Below are 21,915 nucleotides of genomic sequence, written 5' to 3'. Positions count from 1 at the left end.
ACATATAACAGTGAAAATTAACATATTATGATGAACGTTAACATGTTTAGCTGGAAAGTTAACATGTTACGAGGAGAGTTAACATATAATGATAAAAGTTAATATGTACCAGTTAAAGTTAACATAGGATACATGTCATGTTCTTATTGATCATGTTCTTGTTGATCATGAGATTTGACAGACATTCTATGTTCTCATGAGATTTAACATTAATCAAAATTTTACTTATTTTGTCACAAATAAGAGACAACCAAACCGTATGGTTAGATAAATAGCACAATTATTAAGAGACAACCAAACCGTATGGTTAGATAAATAGCACAATTATCGGCTGGAGCTTTTAGATGTTATAAATGTTGTAGTACTAGATTCACAAAGGTAACTGTAGGCTGTCTAAAAATCACAATAGATAGCTGATTCCCCATTAAACACCGATGATGGAAGTTACAATCTGACGACTTTTAGAAGGCTACAATTTGAAGACTTTCACGTTGATCGATGAAGGTTACAATCTGACGACCTTCACAACAACTGATGAAAGCTCTAATCAATAACCTTCACAATCAACATAGGGAGTTATAATCTGACGACTCTCACATATCAAAGAGTTAAAGTAAAGATTACAAAATGATGATCTTTGCAACGCTATGACAGAAAGAGACTACAAATCGACGGTCTCTTCAAACAAAGACGTGCAAGTCCTCCCAGCGTACCATCATCAAGACGCAACACCAATTCGACCGCAGACGCAGGTCAAACCTGGCTGCAAACGCAGCTCACATTCAGCTCCAAACGCTACAAACGCAGCTCAGATCCAGCTACCAACGCAGTTCATGTTCGACCACAAACGCAACCTCCGAAAGCTGCCAACACAACTTCCATCCGCTGCCAAACGCAGCTTCCATCCGCTGCCAAACGCAGCCCTCCGAAAGCTGCCAACACAACTTCCATCCGCTGCCAAACGCAGCTTCCATCCGCTGCCAAACGCAGCTTCCAAATGCTACAAACGCAGCTTTCAGATGCTGCAAACAAGCTTCCAGACACTGCGTTTGAACGCAGAATTCATGCCAGAACGCGGATTTTGCGTTTGACTTGTTCAAATACGAGCTGAACGGTTTCAAAACCATTTCCCACGATCTGAGGGGATCACAACTCCACTCAGGAGTAATTTAAGGGGCGGTTACATCCCATTAGCCCCACTTAGGAGTGAATTAACCCCTTAATCCCTTATAAATAACTAAGAAATCAGCTTAGTTAGGGGGATCTTTCATCCTTCTTTTGGGTAGCAAAGAAGAGATCATTGGCTTGTCTAACCAATTACGGTTAAGATCAATCAACTCATCAAGAGTTTCAAACTTGCCACGCAAGTCCTCCACAGTGTCAAATAGTGAGAAGAAGACCACGTTCCAGTGAATCAAGATGTTCGGATAGTCAACGGAGAGCAAATTCGACGCGAGCATTCGAGGGAGGCACTCCATCGCCACCGTGAAGAACCCAGAATTAAACAAAGAGGAGAATCAAATTCATTCTCCTCTCTTTTATAATCAGGAAATCCAATTGTAACTGAGATTAAAGGAATACAAATAAATTTTCCTTCATTTCTTTTACTGTAAATTTTTTCTACAAACAGTAACGTCAGTTGATCATAAAAAACTTGGTAAAATAAAAATTCTAAGCCCTTGCAAAACACAATCTTACAGTTAAGAACACACCAAAAGAGAAAATTAGTAGCAAATTCTCAAAGTAACAAATGAGCACGACAAAACAAATACTTTTTCTCTTCTCATATATAATGAACAACGAAGAGATGGTGGTTAATTCCTTAGAGGGTTGTGGTCCTGGGGACATAGACTTACATTGGTCATACCACAGAGTCCCAAGACTCCCAAATAAATTTTCACATGTTTATGTGTAATACTAATCTTATTACTTTAGTGAAGCAAAATGACAAACAACTGGTGTGTAGGGCACAAAAGAGCCACAAGAATCAAACACACATATATAATCATAGGAAAGTGGGTTACACCATGAACCTGCACCTATAAAACCACTCAAAGGAAAATAAAATTCAAGAACTGAAATAATTAACCACTCACCTGATCACCATCTTCAACGTTAATACACTCCCCTTTCGCCCACTTCATTTGCCTCCAAATCTCCGATGCCTTGAACTGAAACTCCTCCCTGCTAGTCGAAAAATAAACTGAAGTAAGTCTCCATATCTCCCCGGCACTTAGGTCACCACTCCCTTCCACCAGACTCCGTTATAGAACGCCTCGACGCACTGGTGGAGCTCGAAATCAGTAGCGAGATTCGCCGTCGGAGGCTGCGGCCGTATCATAGTGTGAAGGGTCTTCTCCTCGAGAGGCTTGAGGGGTATGAGATGTTCAGCGATGAGAGTAGAGTAGGAGACGATGATCGATCATTGGCCGGCGATTGAGAGAATGATGGCGAAGGACCGGGTGACGTTGGAGAGGGTCTGGTCGAAGTAGAGGGCGGCGGTGGAGGACCACCACTAGGAGAGGGAGGGGGAGGGGGAGGAGATTGAGAGGAGGAGGAGGGGAGGAAATTGAAAGGAGATTGAGAGGAGGAGGGGAGGAGGAGGGGGAGGAGTTGCAACCAGATTGAGAGGAGGATGAGGGGAAGGAGATTGAGAGGTGGAGGAGAAAACCACAGAGAAGAAGAAGAAGAAGAAGATAAGGGAGGAGTATTTTCGGAATGTTTTGGGATGTATTCATGGAAGAGTATGAAAAGGGGGTTGAACACATTTTTTAGGATTTTAAGGGTTAAAGAGTAAGAAAAAAAGATGGGGGGTTAGGCCACATCCCATTTATTTCTTTAGGGCCTAGACACAATTTTCCCTAAAAAGAATTATGGTAGTTTTATAGGGGAAAGCCCCTAAAATTTTATGACATTTTAAAGAAATTTATCATTTTCACTGTGTTCTTGTCTCAAGTTTCTGAAATTTTCCGTACTATGTTTCTGTAAGGAAAAAATAAAATTCAAATTAGAAGTGCCGAAGTAAAATTCTGACTAAGCTTCTCAAAGTGAATGAAGTTTTTTTGGTAGTTTTATATAGTTTCAAGTTAAGATTGAAATATAGTTACAAAGTTAAGAAAGCTAGAATATTCAGACATTTAGGAGTACCAACTACTTAGTAATAATTAAATGAGTTTTGCTACATGGACTCAAAATATGAGAGCAAGAGAGGGGACATGTGAGGTGTCCCCTCTTATTGAATAATGAGTTGGCCATTATTAATGATGATTAGCTTATTATTCAATAGAAGGATTTAATAATAATCAGATTATTATGCAATAGGAAGGGACACCTCACCTGTCCCCGCTCCTGATCACATATTTTAGTCCTTGCCTAAATTTTCTAATCAAACACTATCCGTTTTGATGAGATCCCGTCTAAAAAAAGTTCCGATCAAACCAGATCCGATTACAGATCAGATGCATGCGCTTGCCACGTGCCAGCACACGGAAACAAACCTTCGGCCTCTCTCTCTCTTCTCCTCCTCTTCCTCCTTTAAAAAATCTCTCCTCTCTCTTAAAATCCATCATTGAAGCTCTCCTGACGAGATCTCGTTCTCTCTCTCTCTCTCTCTCTATCTATTTATCGACCCCACTCCCCCCAGTTCTAGGGTTTTCGCTGCGATCCATGTCCTGCGATCTCATCGCGAGTTTTGATCGAGCATCTCGATTCTATAATTTTGGCCCATTTGCGATATCCTTTCTAATCCTTTGCATTTCTAATTTCGAATAGTTTATTGCTGCGCATTGCGATCAAAGTGGGGATCGATCGCTCGGAGATCTCGAACGGTGGAGAAATATTTGAGAGTTGCGAGGTGTCCTTCGAAGAATCGGAGGCGTAAAAAGGTCGTGAAGATGGCGCAATGGCCTCAGTTCGATCGAATTCAGGAAGCGGATCATCTAAGCGGTGTACATAGAAGGTACTGTGCTTTATTGTTTAGGATCGAAATGATTTGTGCTCTTTATTCGTTTCCAGATTATGATTGCTTGTCATGTTCAATGTTTTGATAGTACATTGCCTATTAATCGTCTAGTTTTTGCTGGTCGTGACGTAAGGTTGTGAGGCATTGGATCTCTTATTCAAGAAAAATTTAAACTTTTTGATGGATAATTGCATGTGATGTTTTTAGATGATCGTTTTATTCTCATTGCCAGTTCTATTACATATATAGGCCATCATGTATACAAAGCTTATTGGTTCGGGACTACATGTTGGATTTATGAACTCGGGCATCCACTTTCTGTAACATTTTTTTATTATGTTTCTATACTATTATCTTTATGGGCAGAATGTTCTTCAGATAAAATGGACTCCCTTGATATGCATGAGATTCATGTAATGAGCAAAATTTTTATATCTTATTTAATAAACATCAGCAAGCTTTATTGCTTAAATTGTCTCAAAAGCAACATCTCTCTGCAGCACATATACTGTTTTAGCATGCATGTGCTTATATTGTTATAACTACCAAAATGATAAGTTGGCAACCAGCGAACCATATCTAGGTAAGCAAACCTTATGAAGATCTAGAAATCTCTCTGGCCTTGGCAATGGAAGAAACTAGATAAACCTTTTCCTTGCTAATAAGAGAAATTGATGATAAGAGAAGCTATAGTTTCAAATTTTATTGAGTGTTATGTTTCTTTGGAGAATTACTAAGCTATTTATAGTCTGTAGAAGACCCCTTCTCTGAGTCATTTTAGAGAGCAATCTCATCCATTAGATGAGATCGAGCAGCTCACAATCTTCACAAGAACTCTAGTAGCCTTAATTTTATTGGATAAAGGCCGGTTTGTTCCTTGAGTGAATCAGATCTGGTCTGGGTCATGCTCCAATCTGAAACAGCTTTTGAGTTAAGCTCAACCCAATCCAAACCACATTGGATTGTGTATGTATTTGTCTTAGAACCACCCAATTCTTGGCCGATTAGACTGTTCGGATTGGCCCGTGATCTACATGGAAGCAGGGATAGTACCAACATACTTGCACTCGTCGAATCAGAATATGAGCTGAGCTGTTTCCAACGTATATTTGTGGCTTTTGCACTAAATCAATTCCTTGCACAACAAAGTGAAGATCCATTGTTCGGTAAATTATATCCACTTGAACTGGGTCACTGAGTTATCCTAGTTGTTGTTGAATGCTTGAAATTCTTTTTTTAAACTGCCATCTGCACTAGTGATTTCATTTCATGAACTTGATTTATGCATGAGAATGTTCTGACTGCAGTCTGCAGATCCTATAATCTATCTCAATAATAGAAACAATAGAGCAGGAAGGCAAGGTTATTGCAGAAAATCAAATGTGAAGAAATTACGGCTGGATGGCGGAGGATGAGCGAAGTTAGCTTGTAGGATATTTTCTGGCCTCCATGCCAGCCTCTGGCTGCGACAACATGGCCATGTCAGCTTCCAACAGACTTTGATATGGCTAGCACAGTGGTTAGCATCCACTTTGCACCTACCATGATGTTGTATTAGATGATAAAAACTTACTAGGTTATGGGCTTTGTGATATGTCATGTCCCCTCTGCTGGTATGTGTCTTTACATGTACTTCTGGAATTATTTACAGTCAGGGTCACAAGGACCAACTTTCCCTTGACAGTTGAACTGAAGAATAGGTGATCTCTTCCTTTCTTTCCGAAAGTAGGGCTTCTCAGGGATTTCCTATTTGGCTGGGTTCATATTGGCTCTTTTCTGAGATCACTCCGTGATTATGCTATGCCCTGCCTCTCTTAAGACAACATAGAAGATTTAGGAGCAGTTATAGAAACACAAAGATTACGTGATGGAATAGGGAGATATGCTAAATACAGTCATAAACTTAATGGTAAAACTAGAAAGTTGATTTAATGCCTTCTACAAACCTAGTATGTTGGGAAATTCATAGTGGAAAAAGGCTTTAAACTCCTTTTTTGAGTTATTGATGCCTTGGGTGCATCATATAGGAATAGGATGTTAGGTAACACCACATATTGTAAGTCTAGATTGAGATTGACAGTTTAGGTTGTTGAAAAGTTTGATCAATAAATAAACCATCAGGTTATGTAATTTCATGATGTTACCTCACTTCCTGTTTCCTCTTCGTCTCTCTGTGTTTGTGTTGTGTGTATGGTGACACATGGCCTTTAGGAAATATTTTTGTTGAAGTGATTCCTCTAGATAAATATCGAAGTGATTGGCCGAAAATGTCATTGTTTGTTGGATTCGTATCGTCGAATATCCTTGTAACTTTCGCCCCAGTTGCATTAATCACCAAATGCATCATGACAACTCCCAAAGGCAGGGCCGTACCTAGGAATTTTGGGGCCCAAGGCGAAATATCAGATGAGGCCTAAGTGATACAACTCATAATAGATTTTATCTCATCTTTCTTACATTTTAAGTTGCAAAATTACTAATTAAAGTTTTATATTCAATATTTTCTAACATATTATTTTTGATAGATAATATTGCTAAACCATTCAATCTATCATGTAACATGGTCGATCTTAAATAAGATTTTAGTAATTTTAATTTTGAAAAACTTCTTTCAGCGGAAGTAACTGTTACGGGTATAGTCAATAATACACGATAAGCAATACAAATATTTAGAAAAGAATCTAACCACTTTATATAGTTCAACACTTCAATTGGACTATTAATCTCTACTTTTAAAATTTCCCTAAGCACTCTCAATTCTGAAAACAAATCAAGTCCATTAATATCTAAATGTTCATCATGTTTTAGTGCATTTTCGAGATTAAGGCAATATTCTTTCAATTTAATATCATCTAAAGATTTTAATTTTTTCAAATCAAACAAAAAACCAAAAATTTTCATACGTTTTAAATTGTTCAAACCTACTTTCAATTGAGCCAAACGATTTATCAATTATGTATAAGAAATATTCAATACAAAAAGATTTTTCAACGTTAAATATTGTTTCATTACCAATATTTTCATCAAATTATTTTTTTCTATGAATTTTACGTTTTTCACGAAATATAGGTTGTACGTTCATTTCATTAGCAAGTTCTTTAGTTGAATTCAAAGCAGACATAAAACCATTTTGTCTATAATTTTCTAAATATACAATAAGACCCTTTAATTGATCTATGGCAATATCAATATGCATATATTTAGATTGTAAGATTTTACTAACTGAATTAACAGCAAACAGTATGTCATACCAAATATTTATTGGTAATAAGAATTCAAAATTTTCAATCTTATAAGTTGCTAAGCTATTGGCTTCACTTTTTATCTTTGGGTCTTCACGAATTTCTGCTAATTGAATCAAAGAATCTCTTACATTTGGAGCTTGAAATTTTTTTGCTTTAACACTTTCAGTCCGACCTTCCCATCTAGTTTGACATAAAATATGGAACTCCTCGTGAAAACTTAAACTAGAGCACACCTAATGAGTATACCATCTACGACATTTAAAATAAAAATTATTCTCAAATGCCAAAGTAAATGCATTAGCTTCTTCTAGTACGAAACAATTAACACAGAAAATCCGTACACATCCAATTTTGATAATAGCTACATATCATACTCAAATTCGCGAAACAATTAACACAGAAAATCCGTACACATCCAATTTTGATAATAGCTACATATCATACTCAAATTCGAATCCAGTATATCCATGAAAGATGGTACACATCCAATTTTGATAATAGCTACATATCATACTCAAATTCGAATCCAGTATATCCATGAAAGATGCTTGGAAAATTAAAAATATCAAGGAAACGAGACATGCTATTTGTTCTAGATTACTTAAGAGAGATTAACAAGCAAACACTAGAAATCGCGAAGGGGGAAAAGGAGTCACCTTTGAGAGAGGACTGTTGCCTGCTCATAGAGAAATCCTAGATTCTGAAATAGAGAGGGAATTTAGAAGCGGCTGCAAATATTATTTATAGGTCAACGTCCGATGAATGAGCAGTGTGATTACGATTTCGGACCCAATAACGGATTAGGTAGGCGTTAACAACCGAACCGACCCGACCCGCAAGTGCTGAATCCTCTCGACTCTGGAGAGGAAGCTGTTTATATTTTATAAATCCTTGCATCATTAGGAGATGGCTGGAGCCTGGCGTTGAATCCCGGGTGGGCCCTACCCAAGCTGAGGCCCAAAACAAATGTCTTAATTGCCTTAAGGTAGGGCCGGCCCTGCCCAAAGATTAGAGGCCATCTCATTTCCAGGGTGACTAAGAAATGAGAGCTCCTAGGCCCTGTTAAGCTGTTATCAAAAAGAGGTGGGGAAGAGTGCAAGCCAGTACACTAAGGTTGAGTAGGGACAGAATGTAACCTAGATCTCTTGGGCATGCTCTTTAGTAGGTAGTTATAGCACGTTTAGCATGTTCTACTTTTCTTGAAGCTATTGCAAATGAGTGATAACTCTTAACATCTCAAGCAGATGCATCAGTACAACGAATTTATGTATATGGGTATTCTGAGATATGATACCCCAAAACAACATGGCTATGAGATATTTGGAAGAGTATTTTGTTTATAACTAAATGCTAATAGAAGGAGCCTTTTGACAGAAATAGCAAGTGTTTTTGATGCGTTTTCTCTTAGATGAATGATCTTTTGCCATTATAGTTTAGTGTCATGTGTTGGTACACTTCATTTGAAAGTTGCTAACCACTCTTATCTTGCTTTCACTTTCAGCGAGGATGGAAAATTAAGTTTTGGATTTTCAAGCTTCATGGGCAAGAGGTCAAGTATGGAGGATTTCCATGATATTCAATCATTGACAATTGACAAAGAATCGGTCTACTTCTTTGGAGTATTTGATGGTAGTTCACATCTATATACATACTTCTTTGGGTTTTAGAATGTACCACTGATGCTTTTCTGTCTCAGGTCACGGTGGCCCACATGCTGCTGAATATTTGAAGAATCACTTATTTCAGAACCTCAGGAACCACCCAAAATTTATGACAGATACAAAATTGGCTATAAGTACATCCAATATTTGAGATATCTTGTAAGATTTTGCTAGAACTTATTCTTGTTGTTGATCAGTCACACTTGTTTCCTTTTCTTGACAATCAGGTGAAACATATATCCGAACTGATACTGACTTCTTGCAAGCTGAAAATAATTCTCAAAGAGATGATGGTTCTACTGCCTCCACAGCAATCATGATTGGCAACCGTTTGTATGTGGCAAATGTTGGTGATTCACGTGCTATAGTATCAAAGGATGGTGAAGGTGCTTTTATTTTATAGATAATTAACAGAGGATTTTGTTCTTTTTGCAAACTGCAGTTTGTTTTTTCTACAGAATTATTGTTGGTGACATTATTTGTGTGGTGAAAGTTATAACACTTCTTTATGGATCAATCTTCTGTTCAAACTGAGGCTCTCTAAATTCCATAACAGAGGGTGGGTAAAGAATGATTGTGTACTTCATGCTATTAAGAATGATTGTGTACTTCGTCCCCAAAACAGCCATGTAAAACAGAAATCATATGATTGAACATTTTCTGCCTGTCGATCGAATAGTTCCATTTGTTCTACTATTGAAAAAGTTGTTCACTTTTCGACCACTTCATGCATGTGTGAAAGGTCTCTAACATATGGTTTTTAATCTGTAAATATTTTAATGCATGGAGATGATGATAGAGGATTTCCATTTTGACTCACCAAATGCTTTTCGTGCCTATAGTGTAGGACAAGTAAACTGGCCAAATTTTTTCCAACAGGTAGAATCACAAGAAGCAAGATTCGTCCCTATAAGTTGAAGGCTTTCATTTAAGTGTGAAGTGATATCTTGCATATTATCATGTCTCTTAGTGTTATGTGGCCATGATCAAAATGTCCCCATGTTTTGTTGGGCGCAACACATGACACTTCCTCAGGAAGTTGGCGTGGGGACCCGACCATAATTAGCGGCACTCATGAAATTAGATGCGTGTACTAGAGTATGCATTTAACTTATCATTCTAAAGTTCAAGAGAATTGATTTAATCTTTGTTCAACACGATTATGACTTGAGATGTTTCATATGTATCCTTGATGCTAAAGTGGAAAGTGATTTGGTCTTTATATGATGACTGGTTGGAGTTTTCTTGGAATTTCCTAGACTATCCAACATGCTCAACACTTCAAAAACTTAATATGAAGTATTTATACAACACTGCTCTTCATAGTAGTTTCTAGATGGGAATGAAATATTCAGACAGCTCCTAAACATAAATGGGTGGACATGTCAAAAAATTCATTTGTGAAGCTTTCATGACAGCTTAAAGGGAACCCAACAAAAATGTTAATTTGGAGGCCAGAACTTCAAATTACTCCTCAAACTCAAAGATTCTAAATAGCTTAGGGGTAAGTTGCCTATATCTTCTCTTGGTTTGGATGGAGGTCTATAAAAATAATACTTTTATTTTATTATCTTCGTCATACTTCAGATCGTTTTTACTATTTGTCATAGTAATATATTCATACTCCTCGACATTTTGTTTACTATCGCCTAGATTTGACTGTAAGTACTGCCAAAATTTATAATTTAATCTGCTTTTAGATCTGTGACAATCTTTCGCTTGTTTATCTTTTATGTAATCGTCCTTCAACATTTTTCTGCCCTTGCTTGCAATTGTATTACTGTCTTGGATGCTGCTATCTACGTGCACTTTTTGACATTTTTCTTATTGTTTGCAGCTATTCAACTTTCTGAAGACCACAAACCAAATAGGACTGATGAGCGCAAGAGAATTGAAAATGCTGGAGGAGTTGTTATGTGGGCTGGTGAGAGCCAGCTCTGAATTCCTTTTCCTTGTGTTGCTGGTTGAGTGGAGTCTGCTGAATGCAGTACTTTCCCTGTAATTACAGTTCCATGCTTATTGCACCAAATAATATGATCACATAGGTCATATTTATTCCCTCCTTGGATCAGAAAATTATGATTGTGTTTTTTTCTCTTTCCTTTTTCCAGGTGGGGTTCGGGATAGTGGTTGTATTACATTACATCCATCCATGCACTTTTCGGGCACATGTCAAAAAGCTGAGCACCAAGAGAAGTAACTTATGTTGGCTATACCTGGTTAGAATGACTATAAATGAAATGCCCATCAAGTAGATGTCTACTACTTCATGATTGTATCTGTTTCTGTTTTGTCTTTTCTAGTTTCTTCTCTGATTCCTCTGTTCTTACTTTTTCCCTTTTTTGCACGAGGGGTAGGTTTTTTTCTTTTCTTTTCTTTTTTTTTTTGGGGGGGGGGGTTGTTTTGGAGGAGGGGTTGTTTGTTTGCTAATAATTTGATGTGAACATGCATAATTCTGTGGTTTGTGCTGCTCTAATTTTCTGTTAGCAGGACAGTGTGTAGGCGTGACATGCCTGGTTTAGATTGAGTAATTCAATGAAATCTAGTTTCTCATGATTATGCTCTTTCTATCTTCCAATCATACTCATGTTGATGAATAAAAAAATTTCTGATAGCTCAAATATTTCTGACTCTTACTTTGATATTTGTTTGGTATGTAAGGTACTTGGAGGGTAGGAGGCATATTGGCAATGTCAAGGGCATTTGGCGACCGGCTTCTGAAACAGTTTGTCGTTTCAGATCCAGATATTCGGGTATATTTCTTTGCCAAAAAAAGTGATACAACTATTATCTCTAAAATCTGTAAAATTGAAAAAATTCGGGACAGAGAGGTTACTTCCTCTCCTCATTATTTAATGAAATTCACAGCTGAACAATTAATCCATTGAAATAATCAGTAAGAGGCCATGACTTAGAATATGTTCTCTTAGTCTATAGGATTCACTACTTCACTTGTTATCATTGTAGCTGTTTAACTTTTTTGAAATTGTTAGAGACTGAAATCTATTTATTTCTAGAAACAGTTTAGCAGGAAAATGATCCCCTCCTGAGTGTGCACTCTTGTCTCCATCTTTCTCACCCCTTCTGGTCTTTGCCGTTTTCTCTCTCCCTTCTGGTCCAAGCCCTTGCTTGTATAGGTTGCCTAGTGTAAGACTAAGGGTGGATCTTTTATAAGATAACCATCTTGTATAGGTTGCCTAGTGTAAGACTAAGGGTGGATCTTTTATAAGATAACCATATGTCACTAATTGGAAGAATTTGTGTTACGTGCTGTCACCACTATACCCTACACAGGCACGTGACTTGGTCAGCGGTATATACGCATGGATTCTTACAGTTTTTTTAAACATATACCCAAGCCTCAATCGAAGCAAAAAGGTACACTTACATATACAACATCCACTTACACATACAAATTCACCAAAGAACAGTGGAAGAAAAATTATATAACAATGTATTTAAGTCTCGATAAAGAAGATACAAGTCGTTAGAGAGAACACTGAGATATAAATATTTTATTAATAAGCCATACCAACCTATTTATAGATGAGAGGTTGAGTAGAGGGCTAGAAATACATAAGTTACTGCATAGGAACCAAATAAAACCAAACTAGTCAATTAATTATTTTAACACTTCCCCTCAAGCTAGAGCAAATATATCAATCATTACCAGCTACACAGAGTGGTAAGATGCCCGAAGTTCAGTGGCTTAGTGAAAGGATTGGCATGCCAGGTTCTTAGCTGTCATAATAGCTTTCTGTTTAGACCACTATTGTCTTTCTTCTTTGCTGTCATATTGGATGTTATTTGGATTAGGGTGCATTAACAACATAAATTATACGATGATACCTATTCCTAAACCAATAAAAACTTGATTTTTTTGGGGTGTTCAGGAAGAAGCTGTTGACAATGGACTTGACTTTCTGGTTCTAGCAAGTGATGGACTGTGGGATTACGTGTCAAATGAGGTTAGCTTCTTTTGTACGAAATGCTCATATAGTCAGATTGTGTTTGTTAAATAATGTGGATTTAATATATATCACGATAGAAACATTGTGCCATTTGTTATTGCCATATCAGTAACCTATTTCTTACTCTTGGGTGTTAAATAATTATAACACATAATCCCTATACCATTTTCTCGAAAGTAATGGACTGTTGGATGTTGTGCCAAAGGGATCAATTTGTTTCTAATGTTACTCTGCTTCTAAGTATCATATATATTGCTGATGAATTTTGATGAGAGAAAGAGAGTGGGTTCAGAAGCAAAATCCTTCACATCTAAATTCGATGATAGTGAAACCTAGTTGCATAATTATCCCATTCAAATTGATCTACTTTTAAGGTGCCTAATACACACACAGAACACACAGACACACACACGTGTTTGTGTATGTATCCACTCATGTGACTTTTTACGACATGTTGTACCTCATCTTAAAAGTCACATAAAAAATTGGTTCTAATAAGATGACCATGTAGTGAGTCTCATCTAAATTCGATGATAGTGAAACCTAATACATGAGTGATTCAACAGATTTGGATTCCTATATATCCACTCATGTGATATTTCATTATACGATTCATATAAGATCCACCTGTCTAGATATCATCATATACATCCAGAATGACTAAATATAAACGCTTTATGCTCCATACATTAATAGACATTGGAGCCAATATAAACATCATTAGAGGAGAATTTTTTCCTTCTTACAGAAAGCAATGCAAAACTCTTCAAGTCATTACGTCCTTTAATGCAAAGGCAACGACAATGACTCAAAAGATCAAAATTCTCCCTGTTATCTTTGAAACCATTGATGGATTCCTATATATCCACTCACGTGATACTTCATTATACGATTCATATAAGATTCATCTATCTAGATATCATCATATACATCCAGAAAGTCGTATGCTTTGGAAGGAGCTTGTACAGTTTGGCAATGGGTTTTTATTGATAAAAAGAAGAATAACTTCAACCAATATGTCCTTAGGCACGACCATACATAACATAGAAATTACACTTGGAAAGGGTGGACAATTAGCTAGAGTGATATGTACCGTAGCGAAACTGATTACAAAAGAGAGGAAATCCGACCACATTAAGATTATCCTTTGGGGAGGTACAATATGTGGCTTTTTACGAATCACCAATGAAAGGAATGCAAATGCATTATGTCTGTATAAATACATGGATATGCGGGTATATCTGGTTAAAAATGATCAACAAATATTTTTATAATAGAAAGTCAACGTATATAACTAATTACTCCTAATGGTTCATATTATACTAGTGCTAGTTGATGAAAGTTACTTCGGCATCAAGAAAAGTCATTTTTTTTAAAATTCTAATTGAATGAACTTGATCTAGTACAGTATGAACTGGCAATCAGAACATAATGGATAAAGCATAAACGAGGGTCTTGAAAAGCAAGTAAATTTTTCAGGGCATGTATCTTTTTTTTAAGTTCACTAGGATTCTTATTGGTTGGAACATCTAGAAACTTGAATTTCCATCTCAGTAAATCTTTTTTTTTAAGGGATCGTGATGTCTTTCTACGTGATCGCGAATCTATTCATTAGTTCCTATTTATGGTGCACAATTTCATGGAATGTAGGTAGTGGTTACGACATGTTGTGCATCTTAGGATTTAATGATAAATGAAATAGAAATGAAATAATGTATAAGAATTCAAGAAACTATTGGATCTATCCTATTAGCTAAGAATTTAAGTTAATTTAATGTGAACTATACCATATAGTTCATAATTTTTTCAAATACTAAATAATATAACTAATTATATTTTTCTAATAAATGTATAACATTATATATATAATTAAAATACCACTAAATGGAAATCGAATTCTATTTAATACTAATAATAATTAATGGATATATCTTACTAGCTAGAATTTTCATTCTATTATGATACATAATCACCATAAATAACATACATTCTATATTATTTTCATATTTTTAGAATTTAGATTATTTTTCTACTTTAGCATTACTACATTAGATTATTTTTTATTTTTTATATAACAATTTATATAAATATTATATATGTAGCCCATTAATATACGATATATCTATATATATATATATATTATAATAATATATATATATTATATAGCTAAATATATATATATATATATATATATATATATGATATATTATATATATATATTATAGCGAAAGTGTTCCTAAGGTGACGCCTTTAGATAATCATCTAGGACGCGGTCTAAAATTACATGAATGAGCTACAATATGGATGAATCCGCCTCGTTTGAATGATCTACATATTTCTAAAATCCCAACACACCACGTTTGGGTGAACCCATCGTCGTTGACCTCCGTCGAGCCATGTGAAAAGTTCATATCATTCAAACCGTTAAAAATATACGAGTGGATAAGCGTCGTCAACGACGTCGGGGGTTCCCCCAAACGTTGGTGTGTTGGGGTTTTTTAGAATATATAGATCAAGCTTTAACGAGTGGATCATCCACAATGTAGCTCAATCATCGTGTGATTTTAGACCGCCTCCTTAGATGATTATCTAAGACGTCGACCTTAGGAAACATTTCTAATATAATTATATATATATATATATATATATATATATATATAATATATTATATATGTATATAGATGAATAAGGGTATGATTGCCAACGACTCATTTTGCTAAATGAGTTACCCAGAGAGAGCCCTATGGTGAGGCCCACCTTAAAAATCATACCAAAAGGTGTAGACCACATCCCACTATCTCTTCGTAGTTCATTTTGCTAAATGAACCGCCATCTCACAACCATTAAACCATGTAAGTATGCGTGCGTATAGAATAATGGGTACCAAGCACCGAGTTGGTGCTTAATAGTGACGTGGTCACTTTCATCCACTCATTTAATGGGTAGGTGATCAAGCGGGGGCCATTTTTAAATGGGTACCTTTAAATAAGTGGATGAGAAGCATCACGTCACTACTAAGTACTAATTTGATACTTTGTATTGAGCACACCCATTATTCTTATATATATATGAGGAAAATGTAGGAATTGCGTACCAAGCACGAATTTTGTGCTTGGTAGATGGTCTAATTAACAAGGTGCTTTTTTAACCTTTTACTACTTACAAATTGGTGCATAAGGATTTTAAATCATTTAAAATTATCAGATTAAGAATTGTATGGCCAAAATCATAAATTTAAACAATATACTACTTTTGGTTGTACATGATGTGCGTGATTGATGGGTGAACTAGAACACTTTAGTTTAGGACATTTAAGTTTTGTTTTTAGGCACTTAAAAGAACATAGATCAATTTTAATAGATTGCATTTTTCATCTTTATTTGTCCATCTGGTTGCCTCCTTTTCTGTTGCTGGTCAAACACCATTGGTACCTCAAAAAAATTTCTCCATCATGTTTCCACTTCCCTCCCTATTGAATAGTGTTGTGTAACCTTGGTGTATTGAAGGAAAGAACATCATATTAGTGAACCTCATTATAATGGGCATTGACATAAGCAAACTACTATTGTTAGGTATGTTAAGTTTAAGTACATCTTTTGTGGACGACCTAACAACTCAAGTTTTTTGGGTTAACCAATTTTGTAAGGTGGTACTAGAGCACCATATTCAAGAGCTCCTAAGCTTGAGTCTTAATATGACTCTTTCATCAGGTAGGCAAAAGAGCAATGTCAGCTTTTGCTAGTTAGTTTGAGTCTTAGTAATAGTATGACTCTTTTATCAGGCAGGCAAAGGAGCATTGTAAGCTTTAGCTAGTTTCCTTTATTCATCATTTGTTTTTTTAGAAGAATGATGAGACTATGGAGATTGAGGTTGCGTCTGTTGTTCATCTTTTAGTATATTCTGCTTTTTCTAAGCATGTTCATCGGATGCCTTCACACCTTTCTTTTCCTTTCTTGCGGGGTTGTGAAGGTTGGAGTTACCTCAATTAAATCATATTGATGTACATTGTTAGTGATACCCTTCACTCGTGCTCGACTATTCAAATGCTAGATAAAGACACTAACCAGATCTGCAATGATATACATTGAAAGAAGAGGTTAGGGCATTGGGGAAAGCCTGCCACTAAATAATGAAAGAGATATTGACTAAAGAGGATGAAAAGAAGTAGAGAATGAACTTGTCACCTCAGGGACATGGTTTGGACCCTATTTTAGAAGAGTACCTATAATGGTTAAGATTATTCCTCCTCACCAGCAATAATACCATGATTGAACTTCTTCAGTAAATTTTGTCATAAGCTTCTCGACCATTTTCGGCCATAGAGTTCTACAAGACATGCAAGGATACCCTAATCCTTAGGAACATGTAATATGGGTTGCTTTTGGTATTATATGTTGGATTTGGCTCAGAACCTAACAATTAAGTTTTTGGGTAGAGTGGTTTTGATAAACCATTATATATGTGTCGATTGAGGTGTATCAACCAGCATCTTTCATGAAGTTAACATAAAATTGGTGTCCGCATAAGGATATTATAGGGTCATGTTTTAAATATTTAAAAATCAGGGTGTTTTCCTAGAAACCACTTAAAAATAGGGTAGTTATACGATAATTATACGGAAATCACCTTTCAATTTTAATTTATACGTAAACCATCTTTAAATTAGGTTTTAATTGCAATTGACCATCTCCAAGTTAAATTTTCTCTAAAAATAAAAAATGAGCTTAGAAAATTTAAGTTCAAGGTAAGTTAATTATATCTCTAATAAGACATGAACACTTAAGAAATGAGTCACATGCCTCATATGTGAGTTTTTAAGGGAAATTTTGGATTTTTAGTGAAAATTTGACTGGGAGGTGGTTGATTGCAATAACAACTCATTTTAAAGATGGTTTATATATAAATTGAAATTGAAAGTGGTTATCCTATTTTTAAGGTGGTTTTTATGAAAAAAATATATATATTAACTAACAAGATTACACTGCAAGGGAAAGTAATTGCATCTAAGGTGAAAGGTTAAGTGCTTAGAAACCTCTAACCATAGTTTAAAAAAGACATTTATCTAGAATGCATCTATAAGTGAAGAATATGAAGAAGCAATACCAATTAATAATTGTTGTAAAATTTCTTTGGTTATCCAGTCATGATTTTGTTACCATTTCAATGTTATTAGATATGAGATATGTATACTACTATATTATTAAAAAGTAAAAACCAATGAAGGGTATGAAAAAAGAGGAATAAAGGACATCCATTTGTTCCTCAACTCCACATTAAGGGCAAAGTTGTAATTTGGCATCCAGCTCACGACTATTATAAGTGAAGGGCGTTAACATTTGTATTGCTGTATTTCTCTTCCAATACTACATCCACTCCGTTCTGCGGCCGCCGCCCCTCTCTCTTGATGTAATGCCCGTCTTATCTAAAAAATAAAATAAAAAATTATACGGGTTAATTTTAGGAAACCCGGGGCTTGTCTTAGAAAACCCCTCTTAGCTATTTTATTTTTAGAAACCCCCCTCAAATTTGAGGGTGTTGTCGATAACACCCCTCAACTTTCATAATATGAGTAAACCCCCCTTAATTATGGGTGTCTCACAAAACCCCCTTTATCTTTCTATTTTTAAAGTACCCCCTAATATTATTAATTTGAAATATGCAATGACTAAATTACCCTTGGTTGAAGAAAATTCAATTGAGTTTAAAAACCCAACTCAATCAAAATATTAGGCTTCGGTTTGATGGGTTTTGATGAGGAAACTAATTTTCAGAAAAAATTTAAAAGTTTCAATTGTTTCAAACATTACAGGCCTGGATAAGCAGAAACTAAAAGACGTTTGGTTTTTCAAAAAGGAAAGAAAAAATTCGATTTGTGCGTAAACTTAGCAATGGAGATGGAGGAATAAGAAGAGGGAGGAAATAAAATGAAAGTTTCTCTTAACCAAAAAAAGTTAAAAAGGAACGCTATTGTAAAAAAATTTAATGTCTTAGGGATAGTATGGTCATTTTAACTCATTTGTTCCTTTAGATTTAAATTATAATATTTTAGGGGTTTAAGTGAGAAAAATTGAGGGGGGATAAATAATATTTTGTAAGTTGAGGAGGGTTATCTACAATAACTCCATAATTGAGGGGGTTTTTTGAGACGACCCCATAGTTAAGGAGGGTTTTCTAAAATTAACCCAAATTATAACTCTCTTAAATCTTCTTGAAGCAACGGGGAAAAATGAAGACCTATTTTGCAAGAAGACCTTTAAGCTATCCAAAAAACATTAAGATTTCTGAAACAAAATTAGAAGTTATTTAAAGAAATTGATTAAAAATATAAAATGCCATTTTGCTCAATTTAAGTTTTAGAAATAATTTTTGAACAATTGTTATAAATTATGTATATTGTTGAGAAAAGACATTCTCCTATACTAGTATTATTACAATCCAAATGCACGTGCAACAGACATTAAAATTTAACCATTCAATTTTTATAAAATGATCAGTTTAATACCCAAAAGTTTCACAGATTTTTGTAAGATCTTTTTAGGAAATTTATTTATTTAATATGCGATATTTTATCTTCCCTTATCCGAAATTGGTTATCAGTGACGATCTAATTTTCACAGATAATGTCATTAAGAAGAGTCTTTTTCATGATTTTGCTTTAAACTATTATTTGATTATTTTTATCTAAGTAAAATACACTTTCTAATGTTCACATTAAAACATATGAAATTTTAATCGTTGTTTCATTGTATTTTCCAACATTCTTTTTTGGAAAAGAACCTTACTACTCATAGTTATATATCGCTTATAACATATAATGTAATAGATATTCAATTAGTAAGCTCCGATGTCATACTCATGTCATATTTTAGAAAGTTCAAGAGAAGGAAGAGAAAAGAATAGGAAAGGAAGATGTATCTCCAATAAAATTACCGTCCCTGCTCATGACTCTGCTCATGATAGGCTCTTTTTACCATCCTTTTTTTTTTAACATTTTACTTGGATAGTCATTTCCTTTATTAAGCCTCAATTAGATTAAATAAGCTGGTATAGAAGAGGAAATGATGATGCCTGGAAAAACCACTAAATTGCCACATACTTTTTATTTTAGTTCTATTCTTTTATGTTGCTTCTTTTGTACATTTCAGTGAGCATATTTCTTTGAAGGTACTGGAAACAGTATACATTGGTCTTATGATCAAGTAAGACCAGTTCATACAATTGCTTGGTTAGATGGAGATTCATGAGTCCGTCTTGTAGAACATCTTTCATTGTTTACATATAGTGTTCTCTTTTAGTAAGTACTCAACCAGGTTAAATAAGTTGAAGGTGGTTCGAGTTACTTGTGAACCAAGAGTCAACGACATTAACCGAACATCACATTGAGCGCTAGCTGTATGATGCTGCAAAGTTTATTCTCAAGTTTTAGGATGGAAGTAGTAATACAAACAACAAATAGCGTAAAAGAGTCATTATGTCCAAAGCTCGCCTTGTGTTTTCCTTTTTGTTTTAAACAAGTTAATTTTCCATGTAGAAAATGTTTAAGCCTTATTGCCTGTTAATAGGCGGCAGTGGAAATTGTGAAGCCGCTGGATAGTCCAGAGGCTGCAGCTCGAAAGTTGACAGAGACCGCCTACTCCAGTGGCAGTGCAGATAACATCACCTGCATTGTGGTAAGATTTCATCATGACCACCCAACTGCTCCTACACATCCAGATGCTTCTACATCCAACAGTTCAACGGTTCTACATCCAAAAGGTTCTTCTTCAGTTGGCAGTACAGAACTCCAGATTGCTCCTGGAGATTCTAATATTGTAGCTTCTTCATCTATCAGTGCAAATTCTCTTGCAGATTATACTTTGGCCGGAAGTTCAGATGCTACTAGCTCGATAGCTCTGGATGAAACTTTAACTGTAGATCCTTTTCTCAACATCATAGCTGCAGCTTCTGCTTCAACTGATGCCAGTGAAGATACTTCCGGGCAGGGACAAGCTAAGATGATATAAACAAGGTTGGTGATAATCTAGGTGAAAATCCTTCCACCCTTTGAGGTTATTACTTACTGTGGGCAGGTAGTTCTTCAGTCACCGGCATGATTCGTTGATATCAATGTAGATCATCCTCTCCTTTTCAGAGGTTGGATTCTTGATTGATACCTGCAACAGTAGCAAAGGGAGACTATAGACTCATTTATGGTACATTTGTTGATATTGTTCCTAATATTTTCCCTTCCCCCTCCCTCTTTTTTGTTGTTTTAAGTTAATTGCTGGTAATCATGGATGATATTGGGAAGCGAGAGAGGATGACCTTCCTACTTTATTGTTTTGAAGATCACAGCGACCACAATGTATCAAGACCAGCATGGCTTTAATTTTCTGTTCATTCTGGAATTTTGTGCGAAATTGTCTTGATATAAATCACTTGATGAAGTATATAAGAATCATTTGCACCTTAACCCCTGATATGATTGTGAGATCAATTTGAGCACATTTGTCTCTTTTCATTTTAACTTCTCTTAAGAAAGATATCCAAAGAGAGAATATTTCTCACACTCACTTGTAACATCTTCCCCTTCCTTCTCCAAGTATTTCTGCAAGCTCTCTTCCGTTCTCCAGACAACATGCTAGTCACTGTAAGCATTTATGGATCGAAGAAACAAATTTCATAATCGTTAAGTTTGCAGTACTTTTTTGCATATAAAGACGGAGATTTCTGCTGATAGATTTTGAGATAATTTTGATTTTATTTTTTATGTGCAAGACGGCTAGTGCTTCGCATATTAAAAGTAATGTTTTTTTGCTATTTATGATCAATGAGGATGATGTTGTCCATTGAATTAAATTGGAATGGTTGAAATGGAGAAGTGTTTCGAGAGTCTTATGTGATCATAGGATACCAATGAAAAGAAAGGAAAAATTCTATAGAATTGTTATAGGACCAACAGTGCTTTATAGGTCAGAGTTGGGTAATTAAAAAATAACAAAAGATGAGTGTAGTAGAAACAAGAACATTGAGATGGTCTTGTGGCTATATATTAAAAGCTAGGATAAGAATGTGTTTATCCATAGTAAATTAGAAGT

General features: G+C 35.5%; 1 protein-coding gene across 3 annotated transcripts; it reads left to right on the top strand.

The window, feature by feature from the left end:
* LOC109840849 (probable protein phosphatase 2C 52) lies at positions 3,527–21,297 on the top strand. 3 transcript variants are annotated; one of them, XM_020409646.1, is made up of 9 exons: positions 3,528–3,958; positions 8,708–8,835; positions 8,903–9,001; positions 9,095–9,253; positions 10,705–10,791; positions 11,529–11,620; positions 12,761–12,835; positions 20,401–20,508; positions 20,687–21,297. In XM_020409646.1, exons 1-9 carry the CDS (start codon positions 3,894–3,896, stop codon positions 20,726–20,728), a joined length of 855 nt encoding a protein of 284 aa, XP_020265235.1. In that variant the 5' UTR covers positions 3,528–3,893; the 3' UTR covers positions 20,729–21,297. The 3 variants fall into 3 exon arrangements, with proteins under 3 accessions (XP_020265232.1, XP_020265235.1, XP_020265233.1); XM_020409644.1 differs by having other exon boundaries at positions 20,401–20,593; XM_020409643.1 differs by having other exon boundaries at positions 3,527–3,958; positions 20,401–21,297.

This window comes from Asparagus officinalis, chromosome 5 (assembly GCF_001876935.1).
Source record: "Asparagus officinalis chromosome 5, Aspof.V1, whole genome shotgun sequence".
Taxonomy (NCBI): Eukaryota; Viridiplantae; Streptophyta; class Magnoliopsida; order Asparagales; family Asparagaceae; genus Asparagus; species Asparagus officinalis.
Note: the sequence above shows the minus strand (reverse complement) of the source record. Positions and strands in the feature narration are given on the sequence as shown.